The 21,289-nt window shown below is 37.5% G+C and overlaps 2 protein-coding genes across 2 annotated transcripts; both read right to left on the bottom strand.

The window, feature by feature from the left end:
- Positions 1 to 5,487: 5,487 nt before the first annotated feature.
- On the bottom strand, positions 5,488 to 6,604 carry LOC140932047 (collagen triple helix repeat-containing protein 1-like). The gene is made up of 2 exons (XM_073381711.1): positions 6,183 to 6,604; positions 5,488 to 5,847 (listed from the first exon to the last, which is right to left on the bottom strand). Exons 1-2 carry the CDS (start codon positions 6,558 to 6,560, stop codon positions 5,488 to 5,490), a joined length of 738 nt encoding a protein of 245 aa, XP_073237812.1. The 5' UTR covers positions 6,561 to 6,604.
- A 4,177-nt stretch (positions 6,605 to 10,781) lies between these two features.
- On the bottom strand, positions 10,782 to 16,754 carry LOC140929550 (uncharacterized). Its single transcript, XM_073379305.1, has 3 exons — positions 16,633 to 16,754; positions 12,185 to 12,583; positions 10,782 to 11,276 (listed from the first exon to the last, which is right to left on the bottom strand). The coding sequence occupies exons 1-3, from the start codon at positions 16,741 to 16,743 to the stop codon at positions 10,920 to 10,922; spliced, it is 867 nt and encodes a 288-aa protein (XP_073235406.1). The 5' UTR covers positions 16,744 to 16,754; the 3' UTR covers positions 10,782 to 10,919.
- Between the last annotated feature and the right edge of the window lie 4,535 nt (positions 16,755 to 21,289).

Here is a 21,289-nt window from a genome sequence, read left to right on the forward strand (position 1 = left end):
CTTCGGTTCGGCTAGTGTACGATATACCAAGAGAATAGCAAGTCTCAAGTTACGTCACAAAGAACACAACAATGATCCCTAGGCCTTACACAATAACACAATAAACGTGACACAATGGAACGAGACAACAGTGCATATATTGACTTGGTATATCAAGCATCACCCCTGTGTTCACTGGCCACTTTAATATTCACGAGACGAAGGGTATTCGCCGTCTCCCCGCGACCCTGCGGAGTTACGTAAAGAGGCGATTTTTTGTCACATAGTCTTCACAAGTGACTTATGCGCCAAATATGAATGAAAAAACAGGAGAGGAGAAAGCTCTCTTGTGAAAAATGAAAAATTAAAGCTTTGCTGCCGACAACCTGATTTCGAAAATTACAAAAGAGATTCAAATTCCTACTGTAGCAATAGAACGATAGACGATTACCAGAAAGTAGAAAACTATTTATGTAAGAGGAACAGGAAGTGGGGGGGGGGGGGGGGGGGGGAATGCGAGTGAAGGTGCGGTGGATGAGATGATTTTAGAGTGATCATAAACCTTATTCCATATAGGATGACACTTGAGGTCCAATGTCCTCTTAAAAATAGGCAGAAATAAGGTGTATGGTTTTTGACCGTATGTTTTTGACGACGCAAGAAAATTGTATACAACTGCCCAATTTTTAGTAGTTTAGTTGTCTCATTTTTTAAGGCCTTATCCACTGAAAACAGTTAAATTTAACAATTCTCTCTTATGGTTTTACTTAAACAGTCAGTTTCGTTGTCTTTACAGTCTTTTACAGTAGGGATTTGGCAATCACACCCTCTGCAACACCACACCTCCCAGTTTGAATGTATACATGAAGGAACATGCAAGTTATAATTTAAGGAATATCGAACAAAGGAGGCAAGGCTGATTTTACAGTCGGGAATATATAGTTTTTGTCACCATTACTTCAGAAGGCACGGCTTTCCTTCTTCAGTGTCTCACATACAACTATGAGGTTAAGCTAAGACGTTACAATTTGAGATATAGAAAAGCGTGCAATATGATACTATAATCACAACTGAAAATTTAAATAAGAAAAAAGTGAACGTTAAGAGAATATGAAAACAAAAATCGTTGAAGTAGTGATATGAAAGAAATTTGAAATGTAAAAATAATATAAACAAATACAAATGGAAGAAGTAAGCCTGGGCATGTATTACATTTCATCTTTCTTGTTACTTAGGTATTAAAATACCTGATGGTTCAGGAGTTTTGCCTCTTTCGATGAGGTATGCTTCTCTAGCTTTTCGTACACTGTCTCTATTAGATTTATTGAGTTCTAGTGGAATAAGTGTGATGTTTTTAACGGAGTGATCATTAGTAAGAAAATGTTCTGAGATTGTGTTGGGTTTGGAGATAATAGATGGGTTGTCAACTGGTCAGCGGTGTTCATTGAAACGGTCTTTAAGTCGTCGTTTGGTTTCACCGATGTACTGTTTAGGGCAGTGGTTGCATTGTACCATCATGAAAACGACGTTTTAAGAGTTACCGTCGATGTGATGAGTGATAGGTCTGGTTTCACCTGTAGAGTGGAATGTGTATGTCTAAGCTTAACCTCATCACTGTATGTAAGACCCTGAAGAAGGAAGGCCGTGCTTTTCGAAATATTGGTAACAAAACATATATTATATATATATACTGCCCGACTGTAAAATCAGCATTGCTTCTTTTGTTCGATATTTCTATATACAGCTGAGTAGATCCTTTATTAGGATCCAGTCCTTCTTTTTTGTAACGTTGGTCCTTGCTTCCAAAACTGAAACTATAAGGAACAAACACGGTTAGAGGGAGGGGAGTTGGTCCGAAATTGTTCCACCCCTCCATCAGGGTAGCTGAATAAGAAGCGAAACAGCATAAAAGGTAAATTGGAGATTTATCTATTCCTATAAGCATCAATATTGTTGTTATTATTACCACAGCTATCATTAACTTTGCCAAATAAATTTATTTATCGCCTGTTTTCTCCCACAGCAGGTAGTCAGTAGAAAGGTGGTGCGAACATTACTGATTAGTTTTGTAAACTTGCATTAAAATTTTAAACTCTTTACAGGAGTCTGAGATCGCTCGCCCAAGTCAAAAACTTGTTATTTAAAAAAGTTAACAAGTTATTCCTAAAAAAGAGCTGAAATCACTTGCGTCCTTTCTGACCAACCTTTCACTGTCCCGTTGACGATCAAAAACCACCGGAAAAACAAGCCTGCCTTTTGATTGAATCGGTATAAACAAATTACGTCAGCTTTTCTTTTCACAAATTACGAAAAAGTTCTTACAGTTGCGACAGGTAGTACAAATTACGACGAAATTATTACAAATTAGAACAGCTATTTCAAATTACGACAAAACAATCAGTTCAAAGTACAATTTTAAAAAGTTGCAGTTCAATGAAAGCTGTCTGTTTAAAATAGCTCACATGTGTAGTTAAATATAGAATATTTAAATACCTCTTCTTGCTTGTAACAAAATCAGCTTTCCAAAGCATACAATTGAAGCCAGCTGTTGCAGAGCGCTGATTGGGGAAAAGCCCTAGGTAAGCCAGTGTAGAGAAGCAGTGTCTAAAATCAGCTCCGAAAGACCAAGGGCAAATAACGAGCCTGATCATCCCCCCACCCACCCAACCTTAACCAAACAACTCTTAAGACTCGTCTTTGGTCGCGCCTTCACTCAGGCTAAAAGTAAATGGGCATTTTTTGACCAAGGACATGGCTTGTGTGACAAGCACAAGTTTTGAATTTTTGGTTAGTTGTTATAGAGAGCGAGATGGGAACGTGCGAAGGGGAAAGGGGGCATTCTCAACTTTTCTTCCGTCATGCGCGAACCTCGTCGAAATCTTCCTTCGCCCTAAAAAAAAAGCGAGCGCCTGCTGAAAGCAGGTTATAAAGGACAGCGAAATAATGACAAAACATAATTACATTAATTCAATGCGCCTCTGTGAATTTTGATTCCTTTTTCAGATTTCTGATTCCTAATTTCCAATCCGTTCTAAGTCAATTATTTATCACAATTTCTCTCTTCGACTCTGTGTTACGTTGGCTCTAATTTGCAAATTGGAGTGCCGAATATAGCTTGACATAGATTGATAAAATGGGAAAGGGTTATAATTTCTTGACTGGCATGGGTACATTAAAGAAGCTATTGTAAATTTTTAGTTTTTATCCCATTAAATAGGGCTCATTCAAGTATATTTTAGGTCTTAAAATTTGTCCGTCTTACTTTACAAAAGAGTTAAAACTTAAACCATTAGCTTTTAGTCGCTACGTGTCTTCGAGTATTTTCATTCAGTACTTATCGTTTGTCACCTTTTATCTTGTCCGTCCTTCTCACTTTGATGCAAACAAAGATACAAAGCTTAAATTGTTTGCTGATTGAGCAAAAAAAATAAAAATACAGTTTTAAAAAAAGAGGATCAAAAGAATCAAATCTGTCAATGAACACTTGTGCCGATAACAGGTTTTTCCTTGTCTCTCCTCAGTTTAAAGTAGCCTACCTTATTAATGGGAAATTTTATAGGAACTCATTTTCAAAGTGATCAAAATTTTTCGAAACAAAATACTGCAACAACACTGATATATTTTTTGAAAAAAGCTAATAAACAGAAACAGTCTTTACAACTAAACAAATTCCAATTAATTAACCTCAATACGACATAAGAATCTTTAAAATAAAAGCTTAATTCAAACCCGTTCCGACTGTAAGAAAAAAAGACTTTCTGCAGCGCAACGTTGTTTTCCGTTAAATGTGCTACTTCCACCCAACACCCCCCCCCCCGTCAAAAATGTGAGCAACGGTAAACTAGCCATATCCACTCTTCTTCAACTTCAGCCATGCATTGCAGCATATGCATTCTTTGTTGAAACCATTCTATGTACTTGTCAGACAGAACTACAAAATCTCCCATATTGGGTTTAGACCTACCTTAAGGCGTGGGTCCAGCCGACGCCTATTTTAAATATCCAGACATAACTAATCGATGATCAATGACATCAATTGGTAATCAATGAGTAATCGATGAGTAATCAGTTGATTAGTCATTGATTATTGGCGATGATCAATAAGTAATCGATGAGTAATAGAAGCCCAAAAATTTTGTGGCCTATCGATTAGTCATCGATTACTCATTGATCATCGGCAATAATCAATGACTAATCAACTGATTACCTATCGATTACCCATTGATTACTCATTGATTTCATTGATGCCATTGATGTCATCGATTAGTTATGTCTGGAAATATATACCAGGTAAAACTGAAACCAAAAATTTGGAAATATTTCTACCAGTCAAATCTTCTGAGTAAAGTTTATTACAAATGAAGACAAAGCTACAAATTACGATATCTTTGCTTACTTAAAATTACGACAAAGGGTTGTTACAAATTACGACAGCTTTAAAAATTACAAATTACATACCGGGCGTAGACCCCGTGGGTGGCGTGGTAAGACTTTATGATGGGCTGGGTGGATAATGAAGGGGTTGATCTCATTTGGGACGTGGGCCCTGTACGTTTCATCCCCTGACACCGTGTTGAGTCACCGTGGCGAATTCAATAAAGGCAGTGATCATTTGGCCCACCGATAACTCCAGAAGTCTTCCTGGGATTTTTGCATTAGTTTGGAAAGGTTTGAGAATCACGGCCCAAGCCTCTTAAATGTACAGTCCAGAAAACAGAAAATGCACTTTTTTCCGTATAAGTAAATCACCTTTATTAATGTGATGGCGATAAACTAAGTCTTATGTAGTCCAAACTATAGGTCATCATGAAACATGAGGGTGCATATTCTTAACGGGACTGTAAAAACCTATACCTAATTCTCAAAAGGAACATTTCGTGTAACTGGTCTCCATACCATTTGTTATTTGATAAACAAATTTGTTTTAGGTTGTTTCGCTTTTACGATTGAGTTTATTCACTCATTCGCCTTGTTAACATGTTCGCTTGCGATTCTTTATAACTTGTAAATAATAATTGTGCGCGCTCACTAATCATGAATTAATCAATATTTGGACTTAATACAATAAAGAAAGTACTTCAAGTTTGTGTACTTATTCTATAACGTTGAGTTACCATGGCCTTTGCCGTCACGTGAACTGATAAAAGCCATATAAGAGAAAAGCCATTCCTTGAATTTCACAAGATAGAAAATTATAAAGTTCAGTTTTCCTTTTTGTTAGTTCAATAACGACACAGCAGTTCAATAAGTACACAACAGATCAATAACCACACCAGTAGTTCAATGACTACACATCAGTTCATTGAGCGTAAACTACATGCAGCTGCGGGAAGAATAGCCACAAATGCGTTAGTTATTTTTGAATAAGAATGCATAGCACTAAGTAAGTGGTAAATACTCATTTAGCTATGGTACGAGAACTAAATAGATAAATAGCTAGAGATAGAAGATAGAAAATTATAAAATCAAATCATACAATCCAACGATTTATTATTTTTCTTGAAACTATTATCCATGGGGCCTAGATACTTCCTCAATCAATATCCGAGACACTGATTCCCACCCAGTGTAAGCATCACTCAAGGTTCGGCTACCACACTGTCCTACCCATAATTCCACTCTAACCGCCCCTTGTGGAATGTTTTCACAGTACCCCTCAAATGACCGATGATTCAGCTGATTATTATTGGTATTACCGGACGGCCAGTGATTGTAGACACGAGCCTCAATCGTCATTGGTCCACTGCATTCGTTTCCATTGAACTTGAAATACCACCGGCTACACCGAATACTACCCCTGACCCTCATGTTTCCTTGAAATGAGACTTTGAGCGATGTATCGGACGCCAACTTGTTGAAAGTACACTCCTGTAAGAGAGAAAAGACGAGTAAAATGTCGTAGTTTCCGACTTTGTGGTGCATAGTCAGGTGTTTGAAGGTCATACAAGGTACGCTTAATAATATACACACTACAGGTATAACATATATTGCATTTAGGTCGGTACAGCTTGTGAAATATGAAGTAGTTCTGTGTATAGTAAGGAAATAAAAGAACCCGCTTAAGCAGGATTAACGTAATTGAAGGATGAGAAGCCTAGTGAAAGGGAACATAAAGCTAATTGCCCTCGTTTTTATTTCTTGAGGTGTACTTCTGCATGGGATACTTGTACTGAGGTCTCGTATAAACCAAAATTCTTATTTACCTTAATCTTTCCGTTATCAGTATCGCTGTTTGATTTCCACACACATTGTTTCCAGTTGGTTTGTGGTACTACACTCGCTTGACTTGCTTTGACACTTTCTCCTTTCTCTCCTTTGCCTCCTTTTCTTCCTTGATTTCCCACAATGCCTCGCTCTCCTTTCATTCCTGCAACTCCTTGCTCTCCTTTTATTACCACAAGTCCCGGTTCACCTTTGATACCCTTTATTCCTGTCGGACAACTCTTCCCAGGAGGCCCCTCGCGCCCTCTGTCTCCTCTTGGACCCGGCATTCCTTGTGATCCCTTATCACCTATTTGTCCTTTTACACCTTCCCTTCCCTGGGGTCCTTGCGGTCCTGGAGCCCCGGGTATTCCAGGCATTCCATTTGAACCTGGAATACCGGGAAAACCATGGCCGAGTGTAGATTTCTGAAAACAAAGATAGTTTCATCACTAGGTATGCGTATAAAATAAGTCATTATCATAAAAATTTCAGTTGAGTGCAAATGTAGCCTTTTGTCTGATTGTGGTGTTCTTGTTCGTCCATTTTGAGGTTGTAAGGTTTGTTAATGTAATGTATCAGTTTCCTTTGCATTTTCTTTATGAATTATTCATGAGTTTGAGAAGGTCGTTTCTAAGGTGCTGGTTAATGCTGGCTTTGATTCCAACGGCGACGTTTGTTCTAGGTAAGTCATCCAGCTTTGTAGAAAAACAGTCATTAGTACTGGGTAGCATAGTTAATATATGAACAGATGAATTTTTTTACTAAGTTAAGTTGACGAGGAATTTTTGGGCCTTTCATAACTGAACTAAACCCGGATTAGGAGAGACCTAATCCGTTTGATTCTATAAGCTAAGGACCATCATGGATTCCAAATACCGTATGCCAATCTATGCCCACTAGGGCTGCCTGGTTGGCTCTCAGTTAGTTGAATAATAGTTTTTGCAGCAGCCTGGGTTCTATTCCTGGTTGCACTAGCTCTCAGGTTTTTCAAGTCATTTGTACCTTTGAGGAAGATGTAGGTGAATGTGTTACCCTGACATCACTGAATGGTTGGACATTCTAGTCTTCATGGATAAGTTCGAAAATTGATAGGTTGTGTCGTGCAACACACTCACCTTATACTCTTATGGAACTTTTAGACCCCGGTGGTGTGGTCCACCTTTCACGGGTGGGGATAGTAGTTTTAAGCACAATAAAATGTCAGATTGTTTTCATGCTGGAAAGCTATATTAATAGAATAATTAAGCCTGCTTTTATACTTAGCATCTAAAGCCAGAAAACACTCAGAAGTTTCTTCCACTTTCATTTCTAACTGATTTAAATGCGCACAGGAATGCTAAAAGACGTAACGTTAAATCGCTATTTTTTCTACTGTGGTAGATTGTAAAGTGCATAATTACAAGGCACAGGGAATACAATTATCCAAGCCAAAACTTGCATTGTTCAATTCACTGCGAGGACCACGTACCCTTCGTTTTAGAAATATATAATACCAAATGAAAACTCATTTTAACAATAAATCGTTTAATTGATGTCGGTGTTCTTTTAGTGGCGTTATTAAATGATAATAAATGATAAAAAAGCTATACATTTGGGTCTGCACTAGCCGAATATGTGCAAACTTGTTTGTTTATATATGATTCACTATCCTTTATTTACTGTCTAGTTTCCCCACACAAGCATATATACGTACAAACATGAAAAATAGAAGAGGATGACCTTTAAACTGCTTTGAATGTGTGGCCAAATTGCAAATTCCATGATTAGACAATTTTTATCGGCACATTTCCAAATTTCAGAAATTATGAACTTTAATCTGACGAAGCTTTTATAACCATGGTGGAGTCATAAGATCTGCGTTTAATTGACCCAGCTACCTTTGGGCTATGAGGGGAACATCTTTAAAGATGAAGGTGCATGTGTACCGCACCATCAACATTTCGCTGATGTTGAACTTCGTAAAGGAAGAGGTTTCACTGATAAATATGTTTTATTTATATGTGGGCAACTTTTCGTGCGACGATTTATGTGAAGAAAGCGAGAGTTTTTCGGAGTAATTGGCCCATGCAACTCTTTAGTAAATGTAGAAATTTATTGTGTGATTTACCTTAAGCGTTGACAGACAAAACTTAGATATGTGGTTGAGCTCGTGTTACCAGAATACATGTGCCAATCATAAAAACGCTTAGTGAGGGTTTAGTCTAGGTGATTTTGTCTTAGAAAGCCTATTCTGTGTTCAAAGGTTGTGGATTCTTAATCTGTTTTCGGCCGACACTTAGTCATTGGTCTCATGGTTTGACTCTGACTAAAAGGTTATAATTTCTGGACGTTTCAAATGTTTTTTTCATCGCCAAATCCTGTTACTTATGCCAGAGATATTTATTTTCTGTTGCCAGCAATAAAAGTTGTCATTGTTAAGCCTTAGCGAGTGACTTTTAACTGCTGTTCATTCGACTTTGATGTCAAATTGTTGAAATGCACTTGAAATTTCTTAAGTTTTAGCAAATCCAAACAGTTATGTTTACACAGAAATCAGTATATTCATGCCAGTGTCATTTATAACATGTCTCATAAGATTTAGTGTAGAAGGTTTTTATCTGTTCTTTTCCTAATTGAGAAATTTTGAACTTGAAGTTGACGACCGTAAACGTGATGAAGATTCTAAATCTTTCTCTCATTAAAAGAATTCTTGGTACAGTTTAAGTGTAAGAAGATTTCTTATTGTTACCATGAACGACAGACCTTTTGAAAAAAAAGTTTTTCTTTCAAGGAGCTAAAAGTTGGCAAAAATTAAATCTTACGAGACAGTTTAAATGTAACAAGATTCCTTATTGTTACCATGAACAACAGACCTTTTCAAAAAACGTTTTTCTTTCAACGAGTTAAAAGTTGGCAAAAATGTTACGAGTGTTTTTCACACTCATTTTTTTAATATCATTTTTGAGCGAAAAGGCGAATACCCCCTCTTAATTCCTTTTAGTTTTTCATTTAACAAGAGGCCAGCTAAAATGCTGAATCAGACTTAATTTAGCCTCATTTTCCGGGGATTATTTTCCGCTTGGAAAACGTTGCGTTTGTTTGAAGTAATTGGAACGGTAGCAGAAAGTGGTAGAGACTACGGGGATAACGAAGTACCCGCTGCTTTGGCCATTTGCTGTCACGTGACTAGATACACGTGAATTCACGTGACACGCTTGACTCACTTTGTTGCTTAGGTGAGATTGTGTGTCACAGTTGAAAACCTTCAGTTCCTTTGCTTAAACCAAAAGCGCTTACTAAAAATGAAAACTCAGCTGTCCAGACTGGTCATCATGAAATGAAATGGCCTTTTTCGAGTGTTTTTGCTTAAACCTTAACTAAGTAATAACAACACGCTTATACTATGCGTGCATTGGACTGCAGTGGTCTAAAATATTTTATGCTGAGTTTATATATAGTTCCTCCAAAACCGGGTATAAAGAAGAGAGGACAATGGGGACAGAGAAGGCATCCCCCATACACACCCTATTTTGTAGGTAATTCGTCTCTTATTTTTAAGACCACACGCCTTCGAGTTCGACCGTCACCAAATCAAGCAAAAAGGCGCCGAAGAAATCAAATAAACGGAACAAGAGTCTTTCTGAAGAAGAGATGGAGCGATTCCCTTTTCCTAGGTGAGCGCCGACTCATTTCGCTTTAATATTCAAGAATGTCTCGATCTCTTTACCCGCTTTCATTGCCTTTCGCCCGACATGTATTGCATGGCGTTTAGTCGTGCGAAACCTCCACGAAAGATCCACGCAGCGCGCGAGGTAACTTTATCCCGATTCTAACAATAACTCGAGACGAATTACCTATGGAATAGGGTGTGTATAAGGGATGCTTTCTCTGTCCCCTTTATCCTCTCTTGGTATAAACAATAAAAATACTTGTTTCGGCTTTCAATGAATGAAAAAAGTCAGGGTCAAAAAGCAGGGACTCCCCCTCAGAAGTCTTTTCCACCACGGCAGGGGAGATAGGACGCGCAATGTCTTCTGGTAGATCCGTCCGACATTTTGTCTTACCTTTTTCGACCTGGACTCGAATCATTTTATGATTGGGCCACAGGCAGCTCAATAATGAGAAATATATTGAACTGGCCGAACGTTTCTGATTTATAGTGACGTGTAATTCTCGTCAGTTCCGAACTTAGATTACGCGACTAGAAAACCACCGCACGTTGTCAAAAAGTTGACATAAAATAGGACGTCCCGATCGAGCCAATCTCTTTGGTATATTTTAACATAAAAACGATAATGTTGCGATTGAGTCAACGGAAAATCTGTTCATTTTTAGTTAGCGCAAAGGGGGCTACAAAGCAAAACATTTTCGATTACACACGAAGCTTTACAGTCGTGATTGATTAATACAGAAGTCTATCATTTACTAGTGAAAAATAATAAGGGGAGTGTAGGGGGCTTATTAACTTTCTTCCTCTGAAAAGGGGAACTTATTAGAGAGAGGGAGATTATTTGAGAGCAAGAGCTTCATAGAAGATTTTAAGTATAAAGTACAATTGTAAGAAGTCATTTCCGTTTAATTACATAGGATAGACAACCAAAATCAATACAAGTCAGCAATTCTTTGTATAAATTTTATAATCGACTCCTTAGAATATAATCGGTTTAACTTTTTTAAGTCACCAAGGATTACAGTGCTTGTGGAATCTTGAAAAAAGGAAAGTTGCATGGTCCTTTTAGCGTAAGCAAAGTTATCATTTAGGACTGAGGCCTAGATACTTCTTCTAGTATTATCCTGGACACTGAATTCCACCCAGTGTACGCACTACCTAAGGTGTGGCTAGGGCACTTTCCGACCCATAATTCTACTCTAACAGTCCCTTGTGGGATGTTCTCACAGTACCCCTCAAATGACCGATGATGCAGCTGATTAGCTGCTCTCCCTGATGGCCAGGCGTTATAGACAACAGCGTCAATCGTCATTGGTCCATTGCATTCGTTTCCGTTGAACTTGAAATACCACCGATTGCATCCACCGGAAGTTTCAGATCTAACGTTTCCCTGGAATGAGACTTTGAGTGCTGTATTTGACGTCAGCTTGTTAAAAGTACAGTCCTGCAAGAGAATAATATATTGTTAAAAAGACAACTATTCTAAAAAAAGCGCTAGTCTCTCACTTTGTCGAGTGAGTGAAGTCATGCAAAAAAAAAACAAAACAAAACAAAACAAAACAAAGAAAACAACAACAACAATAAGAACAGCAACAAAAACAACAAAAACCTTGAGAATATACGCACTACGAGAACATAATTTTATTGACTACCGGATTTCATAGGGCAGTGGGTCGGGCCATTTTATAAAACTTTTATGTACTTTATTATTTTATTAATAATATTATCCATTTTTAAATCTCTGGTGATCCCTCCAATCCGATGGCTCTCAACAGTGTCAGTGATAGTCATGAATTAACCTACTTTTTTGCTCTAAATCACATCTGTTCTACAATGTAAATAGCGTCATTCATGTCTAACTTGCATCATTTCTGTTTTAAATCGCGCCATTTTCACTCTATAAACAAGCCTTTTTGTTTCCGCTTATCAACAAACCTGCTACTAGATCAAGATTGGGATTGAGTGAACTCTGCAATTTCAAAATGGCTGTAATAAAATGTTAATTAAACTTAGTGTGGTGCAGTTTTGGTCGTACTTGTGATTTCAAATCGAACTCGCGCGTTGAAATCACGCGTATGATTTTAGATCAAATTGCACTCCACTCAGCTCAATTACTATTATAAAAAAAAAAAAGAAAAAAAATTATAAAGCTCTGTCTGCTCTTTCCGACTGAGTTACTCTTGAGTTGAAAATAATAGGTGGATCTAGTCCCCTACCTTATGCAATCCAGCAATTGCATTAAACATGGCACTCTCTTGAGACATGAGATTAACTCTCTTCGATCTTATATATTCACCGAGGAGTACTCTTGTAAATTTAAAATTCTCTGGTCAGAGGGTTGTCATTGTTTACCTTAATCTTTCCGTTGTTAGTACTGGTTGCTGATTTCCACACACATTGTTTCCAGTTGGTTTGTGGTACTACACTTGCTTGACTTGCTTTGACGCTTTCTCCTTTCTCTCCTTTGTCTCCTTTTCTTCCGTTCATTCCCATAATGCCTGGCTCTCCTTTCACTCCCACAAGTCCTGGTTCACCTTTCATTCCCTTTATTCCTCGGGGTCCGCTCTTTCCGGGAGGCCCTTCGCGCCCTCTGTCTCCTCTTGGACCCGCCATTCCTTGCAATCCCTTATCTCCGATTTGCCCTTTTGCACCTTCTCTTCCCTGGGGTCCTTGCGGTCCGGGGACACCCGGCATTCCCGGCATGCCATTTGATCCAGGAATGCCAGGAAAACCATGACCGAGTATAGATTTCTGTAAGTAAAGATGGATTAGTATGGACCCAATTGACACTAAAATTTAGTCGGGAAAGGATGAAACATATTGTCAGAGATACTTGCACTTTCCCTTATTTTAGAAGCACAATGATAAAAACAAAATAGTAAAAACAAACAAAAAAACCCTAAAAGTACACAGACGGCTTAACAAGTTACACCTTTTACTCCGAAGATGAAGCACGTTCTATCACTTCGCACGTTACTTGTAACACTTAAAACGTAGCACTTAAAATGTAACCGCTGCAATCTACAATATAAGTGAAACTAAGCGACTACTCCAGGGCAGATTTAACGAGCACAGACAACCAGTCAACAAAACTAACATTAAACCTAAACCCACTACTGTTTCTGAATAGTTTCTCTCTCACTCTGACCATTCTCTCACTTACATGCAGTTAATCCCACTAGAGAAAATTCATTCTAGCTTCACGTGACTCAGTCCGTAAAGCCATGATAGAAAAGGCCATGACTCTTGAACCTTATGGTATACACCGTCGTGACGAACTGAAATCTAGATAGTTTCTCTATTCTCTTTTTTATGTTGTACGTCATTTCCACCTCTCCCTATTTAACAAATTTTACTGCGACATTCTCCATCTACATCATGGTAATTTCTATTGAGAATTAAATAGCATCTGCATGTAAACCTGAATAAGGCCAATATGGCTAGCTGAAATATTGTTTAAAAAAATCAGTCCACGTTGTTATCACCTTTGCAGAAGTCTTTCAATTTGCCGTTTTTCTGCAGACTTCATGTTGAGACAGGATTGAAAAAAAATAATAATAATAATAAAAAAAAATGTCAACTTGGACACTAATGGGGAAAATCTCTATCGGCTAATTAAAAAAGACCACGTGACCAGGCGTTGACGTCGCCTTTTCAGTTTTCAATGCGAGTTTTGCACGCGAAGTGGGAGGGTTTCTCAGAAGTCATTTGAATGAGAGAGATTTGAGCCATACTTCTCAATTCTCGTTGCATCAACATGTAACATTTTTGCGGTGCAAGCCTTCTTTTTCCGCATGTTAAGGTTCTATTAGGTGCCATATAATTAACTCCAAAAGGCGAGCATGTACCTATTTGTGTCTAAAAACGCCACAACTGCCGCTGCTGGTGCTTGCAAACGTATTGTTATAGTATTTTGCCCTTGGTGGAATTCTCTGCGCGGGGAACAACACCAAAAACGTCTCGTGCCAAACTTCAAATTTAGCTACGCAGAAGCACTACTTATGAATCTAAGTCGTGCTATTGATGTGCCGAACTAAATTCAGATACTTTAACTTATTAAAATAAGAAGAATGCATTTAAAAAGTTGATTAAACCGTTCTTTTTGGATTTCTGTGCATTTTTTTTTACAACAGGTGGCTGAACACAGTTTCTCTTCAAATGCTCTATCCATTTACTGGCAAGTTAACACCATTATCACGAGAAGTTGTCAGTAGAAATTTAATCTTCTTTCGTCGCCTTCAGGCATATCGTGTGATCTCAGCCCCCCCTCCCCCAAGTGTTCAGTATACGTACTAAGGGAGCAATGTTTGAGAGCATGTTTTGTTGAATTTCATAAGCTGTGTAAACGAACGACAATAGAGACCTTTAAGATACACCGTTTCAGTGTACGAAAATTACAAAATAAAGTGTACGGTAAATAAACCGTACGCAAAGCCGTAAATACGGGTAGATTGCCTCTTACCCCGGAAAAACCGGTGAGGGTAAAAGGTGGAATGAGTTTGCGGAATGGCATGTGACATGGCTTGCGGAATGACATAATTATGCGGAATTTACTGAATTTATGGAAAATGACGAAAAGAAATAAATTAAACAGGAAAGCATGCGCGCGTCTCTCCCGCGCCTTTTTTGGCGCCAATTTTAAGGAGCACTCGCTTTGCCGGTCCATTTATTACTGTTATATTCGAGCAAGGCTAAAATTGAAACACAGCTGATACACCGATACTTGATAAGTCATCGATAACCCGTTTCGAAAATAAACTGAAACGGTTCCCTAGTCACATCTCTTTTCCAGTGAAGTGCAGTGAAAGTACGAAAACTACAAAAACAAATTACTTTAAACAGTCTTCTATTGAGTTTTTACTCTACTCATTACATAGAAAAACATCGTAACAGCGGACGAGGTAAAATAGAGAGGAGGAAGAAAGAGGATCCTGGGAACGATGGTGTTAGGTGGACCCAAATGAAATAAAGAAATAAGCCTCGTAAATTCGAGCAGACGCACTGTGTCGTAAATCTGTCTGGGTTTTTAACCTGCGCTACTTGGCTAAACTCAAATCAAGCGTCACTCTTTATCGTAACGCTACAGGGTAAAAAACGCTTGCTGAACGTGAAGTCGGGCTAGCTACAATTCTAGGGATTATTAATACGGTGAACGAATCAGATTTTTCGAGACTAAATGAACACCTCGAGTCAAACATTAATCCGTAATCTACAAATTGAGTGAAACGGAGAACTGCTCACTGTCTCCTTTCGGCATTTCCGCGTCTCTTCGCACCTCTCTTGTTGGTGTGAGTGTGTGCGTTTGATCGAGAACTAGCCAAGTCATTAATATGTATTTAGTGTGGTGCCTTACCGGCTTTACTAACTTTATGAAGGTCAAGGTAAAGGAGAAAAAATGCTAAAAGTAGGAAGCAAAAGAAAAAGAAGAGAAAGAACGAAAGAAAGAGGAAAAGCACACAAGCTCGATTGCCTGGATTCGAGCTCGCACTTCTTCGCCTACTGTTTGTTTCGCTGCCTGAAACTTCACCACGCAGCCAAGGAAGCAAAAGTAACACAAGCCACGGTCTCTGAATGTAGGGATTTATCACGTCACCCACCGTCTTAAAAAAAAAAAAAAACACTTCTCACGCGGTTACAAATGCAAATACGGGTAAAAAAAGTGACTTTAATCGTGCAAATATCTTTTGCAGAAAAAAAATTAAAACAGAAAGGAGCGTGATCTTCCAAAACATTTTTTCTTCATTTTCCGGCTTTTATCGGTGCTGCCAGCAGCTCGACTAATAAAGGCAAGTAACATCTTTGTGGCTGTGCAAAAAGCTAATCGACCGTGAGAAACCAAGGAGTCTTTCCTGGCTTTTTGATTGTCATCGTGTAGCAACATTAAAAAAGCGGCTGCTTGTGAATTGATTGGCGTCAAAAAAGGGCGCAATTTTCAGTTTCATTGATTTCTTTAAGTTATTCTGCATAATTATATTACTTTCCGCATAATTATGTCATTCCGGAAGCCATGCTAAATGCCATTCCGCAAACTCATTCTGCCTTTTACCCTCACCGCGGAAAAACGGGTAGGCTACCGGCTAGAATGGTAACGTCATAAACTCATCTGGGAAATAATGGTCGCCTTTTATTTAACTACGTGGCCAATATGGTCGCCTACTCGTACCCGAAGATAGACGCCCTGTATCTTAAGGGTGGCCCTGTAATATTGTAAAACCTACCCGTTAAAATTTGTCGAAATTTGGTAGAAATCCTATTCATATTGCACTTAAGTCAATGTAAACCTCAAGATAAATTTTGAACAAAGGAGTTTTGTGATACAAGCAAGTTTCTCATGAACGAGAGGTAGGTTTATTTTTTTATCGGCTCCGGAAGTAACTAATTCAAAGCTATGCGCAAATTTATAAGAAAGTATAATGACTGGATTTCGCGTAAACCTAATATAATCAAAATTTTGACTGGTTAAAAATCACCCTCGTATTGTCGCTTATAGATATGTTTTCCATGCCAAATTTGAGCTTTATACCTGCAATGAGTCTTAAATAGCACCTGAAATGAATGGAAACGACTCCGATCTATCAAACTTTGTTAGACTACCTTAATTTGACTGAATTAGATTTTTTCATGCGACAGTTGCGTTACAGTCGTGCTACAGTCGACCAGTTTAGCACTGCAGTGGCACGAAGTTTGAAACAGGCCTAACTTAACTTGCGTATCAATTTTTTTTAGACTGTGAAGCTTGTTAGTGAGAAATTGTCTTTCATAATTTAGGGCGTAGTTCTTTTCACCAGTCCATTTCTTACCTCGCATAGATCCTTTAACTTTGCAGTATTTTGTTGTTGAGGTGTGGTCGTTGTTTCTAGGGAACCTCCAGCAATGCAAAGAATCAACAGAAGAGCAAAATACTGCACCATGTTGAGAGTTGACCAAGAGCTACCAAGTTCACTGCCGTTACTGCGTTAGGCGCTAAGAGTCCGTCAGTTAAATAGCAAAAATCTTAAGATAATCTTTTCTTCCTGTTTCAGATTGTTTGTTCTTGCATGTTTTTTCTTTTTCCTTTAACAGACGTTATCTTGCAAATTCTTAACCGCTGTTCACGTTCTCTCTTCCCGGGTACTGAAACAGGGTCAAACGTTAATGATGACATCATCATAATAAAAGAACCAAAATTTTTCAAAAAACCTGAACATTTTTACAATTTCGCTTTCTGTTGCTTTTTGTTTGTTTTTTCGTTTTCCTTTTCCCTTGCTCGTCAAAATTTTAGGCGTTTTCACTCAAATAAACAAGCCCGAACTTGTCTCGTTTCTCTGTGCTTATTTTAAAACTTTAATCCTCGTACGTGATCATTGTTAAGAATTGTTTTAATCTCTTGTTCCTGTTTTTTATTTTTAAGATAATCTTTTCTTCCTGTTTGAGATTGTTTGTTCTTGCATTTTTTCTTTTTCCTTTAGGGGAAGTTATCTTGCAAATTCATAACCGCTGTTCACGTTCTCTCTTCCGGTCCGGGGTACTGAAACAGGGTCAAAAGTTAATGATGACATCATTATGATAAAAGGACAACAATTTTCCACAAAAAACAACATTTTTAAACAGTTTTGCTTTCTGTTACTTTGTGTTTGTTTTTCCCTTTTCCTTTCCTCCAAGTTCGTTACAAATTTTAGGCGTTTTCATTCAACTAAACAAGCCCGAACTTGTCTCGTTTTTCTGTGTTTGTTTTAAATATTTAATCCCTGTACTTGATCCTTGTTACGGAAGTATTGAATTAATCTTCTGTTCTTGCTTCGGTAAACTGCAAGATTGTAGGCGAACCTTTGTTTACAATTTTTCCCTCAATAAAAATGGGCTCCACGTTTGGCCTAGTCCTTACTTAAGGACATTGCAGTTTATTTCTTTTAGACGTTTTCGTTTTTTAACTTGATATCTTCTTCAGCGCTCAAAGTTTCAATCCAGTGATCTACAAGGATTGATGGTAATAGAACGTGTAGCCGCTTGTATTTCAAGTTCAATGACACCAGATATTGTGGACGAATGACGATTGAGGCTGTGCAGTACGACAAATGGCGGTTTTATGCTTCTAACCTCATAGATCAACAGTACTTATTGGGTTATTATGAGAACATTTCAGAAGGGGAGGTTAAAGTTGAATTATGGGTCGGTAGGTGCGATAATGGTATCAGCTTTGGTGATTCCCTTGTCGGATGGGAATCAGTGTCCCGGATAATAGTAGAAAAAGTATCTAAGTCCCAGGGGCCAGTTTCTCGAAAGTCCCGGTAACTTTTCTGGCCCGAAATCAAATATTCAAATCGAAATATAAAGAATAAGAGTGCGGGTCCTGGCTAGCAAACTACTCCATTTTGCTTCATTAACTGATAGTTTTATCATGTTAGATGCAAAACTATTGAAACCTCGATCTTTAATGTAAACGGGGACAGCTTACCGGGCCCGTTAATTATCGGGACTTTCCAGAAACGGCCCCCTTATAATAACCGGGTCTCCAAGTAACGGGTTTGGTTGAGGAGGGTGAGTAGGGAAAATAATAGAATTGTGTTTGTGGTGGTAGGACAACAATAGAATTTTGATGTCATAGTGGAGGGAAAACATAAAGTGAACATAATAAAAAATAACTGCATCGTGGAGGGTACGGAGAGGAGAGGGGAAAGGTACAAAATCACGTTTAGTGCCGGAACTGGAACAATATCAGCAACGGACAATAAGAGCGACAGGAAATGAAACTGGCATAATTTTGTTACAGTTCATAGGTGGCGACATAATGACCAAATAAGGTCATGAAACAGTTTTAATAAACTATGACATGGATATGAAAATAACTATAAAACCTGCCAAACCGTATAAGACACCCTAAAATAGCACGTGACTTTTATGATTCCGCCGCATTTTATTCATTCAGACAAAAAGACTATTACATCATTAGTGTATTCCACTTCACAGTTATGAGATTCCACTCAAGAAATAGATGATAGTACATGGCCGCGCGGGGAAACGAATTTTATGAGAGATACCTGTGAGAGATACTTTCAGCACGAGAAGATAAAATTCGTTTCCCCAAGCGGGCATGTAATGTTCTGTTTATTTTATAGTTACTGATGAAATTCCTACATAAAACACAACTTTTTTTAAATTCATTTTCGAAACAGCAAAATAGTGCAATTAAAGTAGTCACCTATCGCAAAATGCCTCTCACAAAAATGTTATGAAACTCGGATATAAAAATATAAAGGAGAAATAAAGACAATGATTGGCTAATCATGTTAGTAACCATGGGGACACCAATATCCTCACACGTCAAAGATAAAAATAGTATCTTCACTGCGCGCGATGAAGATATGATTTTTTTCAGTATCTAAAGTATATAATAAAAGCCGATTAAAATCTCCAGACTATACTGCTCACGATAACTCGAACCACCACGATCAGTATCTACATACAGTACGGTGATGAGGACTGTGATAAGGAGAGATACCCACACATAAGTACCCGATGTCTCTATAAGATTCTTGAGGTGGGGAGACGTTCTACAGAAGGTCACTACTAGGTTCGGATAATACCCTCGCTGGTTGTCCGGTTGCATTTGTGACTCTGGGGATATCAAACAACTACACGAACGAAATTCATTGGGTTCTGAGCTAAAATGGTGCTCGAAAAGCAGGAATATTTTGTAAATAAATATATAGAAAATTTTATCGTGCTCCCTTCCACCTCTGATACTGTCCAAGTTGTATCCAATAATTTTCTGCATTGAACAGGTCATAGGGCCTTCATTGCAGACCAGCTGTTTGCAGATATTTTCCCCCAGATCTCTCAGCCTCTGCCTCAAACGTTAAATGACACGCCTCCAAAATTAAGAATAGATTTAATAGTTTCATGAAATGGTTTCAAGTTTATTATTTGAAGTAAATTATAAGCATGTCAAAGGGAGCTCCGTCTTTAGCATCAATCTATTTATATTACACGAACTGCTATACCTCTAAAACAACTGAAAATGAAAAAAAAATTACACGTGTTTTTTAAACTACACGGAAACCCTTAAGAAAAAATGTTTCCCGTACTTTAACCTAATTTTAGTTTCTGGGCAAGATGTCAACTCCAAAGTATTTTTTTTTTTCAGTTTTAAAAAATTGTGTCTGAAAGTCTTTAGCGAAAAAAAAGGTCAATGTAAAAATACAAATTAACTTGAAAAAAGCCTGAAGTCTAAAAGATGACACCACTTTGAGTCCTTTGAAATATCTGAAAGAATTGCTTAACACAATATTGTTATGATGCATTTATGAATAAGTTCAAAAAAAACACTCCGCAAATTACTTTTTGATTTTCTGAATTCAGAAGATGACTTATATTGATACGCCCACCTTAATGAAAAAGGTAAAATTAGCCAAAAATTAAAAAAAAAGAAATTCTTGCTTATTAGTTTCTACTTTTTCAATTTATTTTTTAAATTCTTTTTCCTTTAGTCTGTTATCTAGTCCTCATCCATATTACGATTTCTATTTTATTTATTTGTAAACTGTAAACTTTCATTAGTTAATAGCCTTAGTCTTTATTTTTTATATTTGGCAAGCGTTGTCCCGCCTCGAATCCTTGCTAGCTGCGGGCAATACATTTGTAATTTTATTTGTTTATTATTAAAGTTTTGTTGTTGTTGTTGTATGAATAACACGTGGAAATTATCGTTTTTGTAAATTCTCTCATCAGTTTCGAATTCCTTATTGATAAAAGCTTTTAATGCTGTATAATTAAGGGCAAGAAATCCATTTATTAATTTATCAAATTATTTTTTATTTATTTATTTTTTTTAAAAAACTTACCTACATAATTATAATGTTACAACTAATATTACTAATACTAATAATATAATACAAAAAAAACCAATATCACTAACAATAGACGGTAACCAAAAAAAAAAAGAAAAAGAACAAAATTCAAACAAACTAGAAATGTGGATGCTTATTAAAACCTTTAAATAGTTAAGCATTTACAAGAGGCGACACTATCCATTTAGCTTCAAAGAAATCCTTTGTTTTTTTTACTATGCAGACTTATATATTTTTCCGTTTCATATTTTACAGCAATTTTCTTTTTAAATCCATATATATTCGGAAGAATTTGACTTCTTCTACAATCCCACAAGTACAATTTCCCAATCATAATTAGATAGTTTAGAAGCTTAGCAGAAGGGGAGTTTTGTCGTATCATTCCAACTAAAACATCTTGCAACGAAAGTCGAATGTTTTCCTTTAAAAGTTGGTGCCAGAATACTTCGAAGTCACGCCAGAAATCTGCCGAGAAAGGATAGAGATATAGGAAGTGATATAGCGTTTCTGGTTCAGATGAACAAAATGAACACGAGTCATTCAATTTAAAGCCAATTTTGTAAAGTTTGGCATTAGTATAGAGAATGGAGTTAAGAATTTTGTATTGAAATGCCTTAAAATATGCTTCAAG

This window comes from Porites lutea, chromosome 3 (assembly GCF_958299795.1).
Source record: "Porites lutea chromosome 3, jaPorLute2.1, whole genome shotgun sequence".
NCBI classification, from domain to species: domain Eukaryota; kingdom Metazoa; phylum Cnidaria; class Anthozoa; order Scleractinia; family Poritidae; genus Porites; species Porites lutea.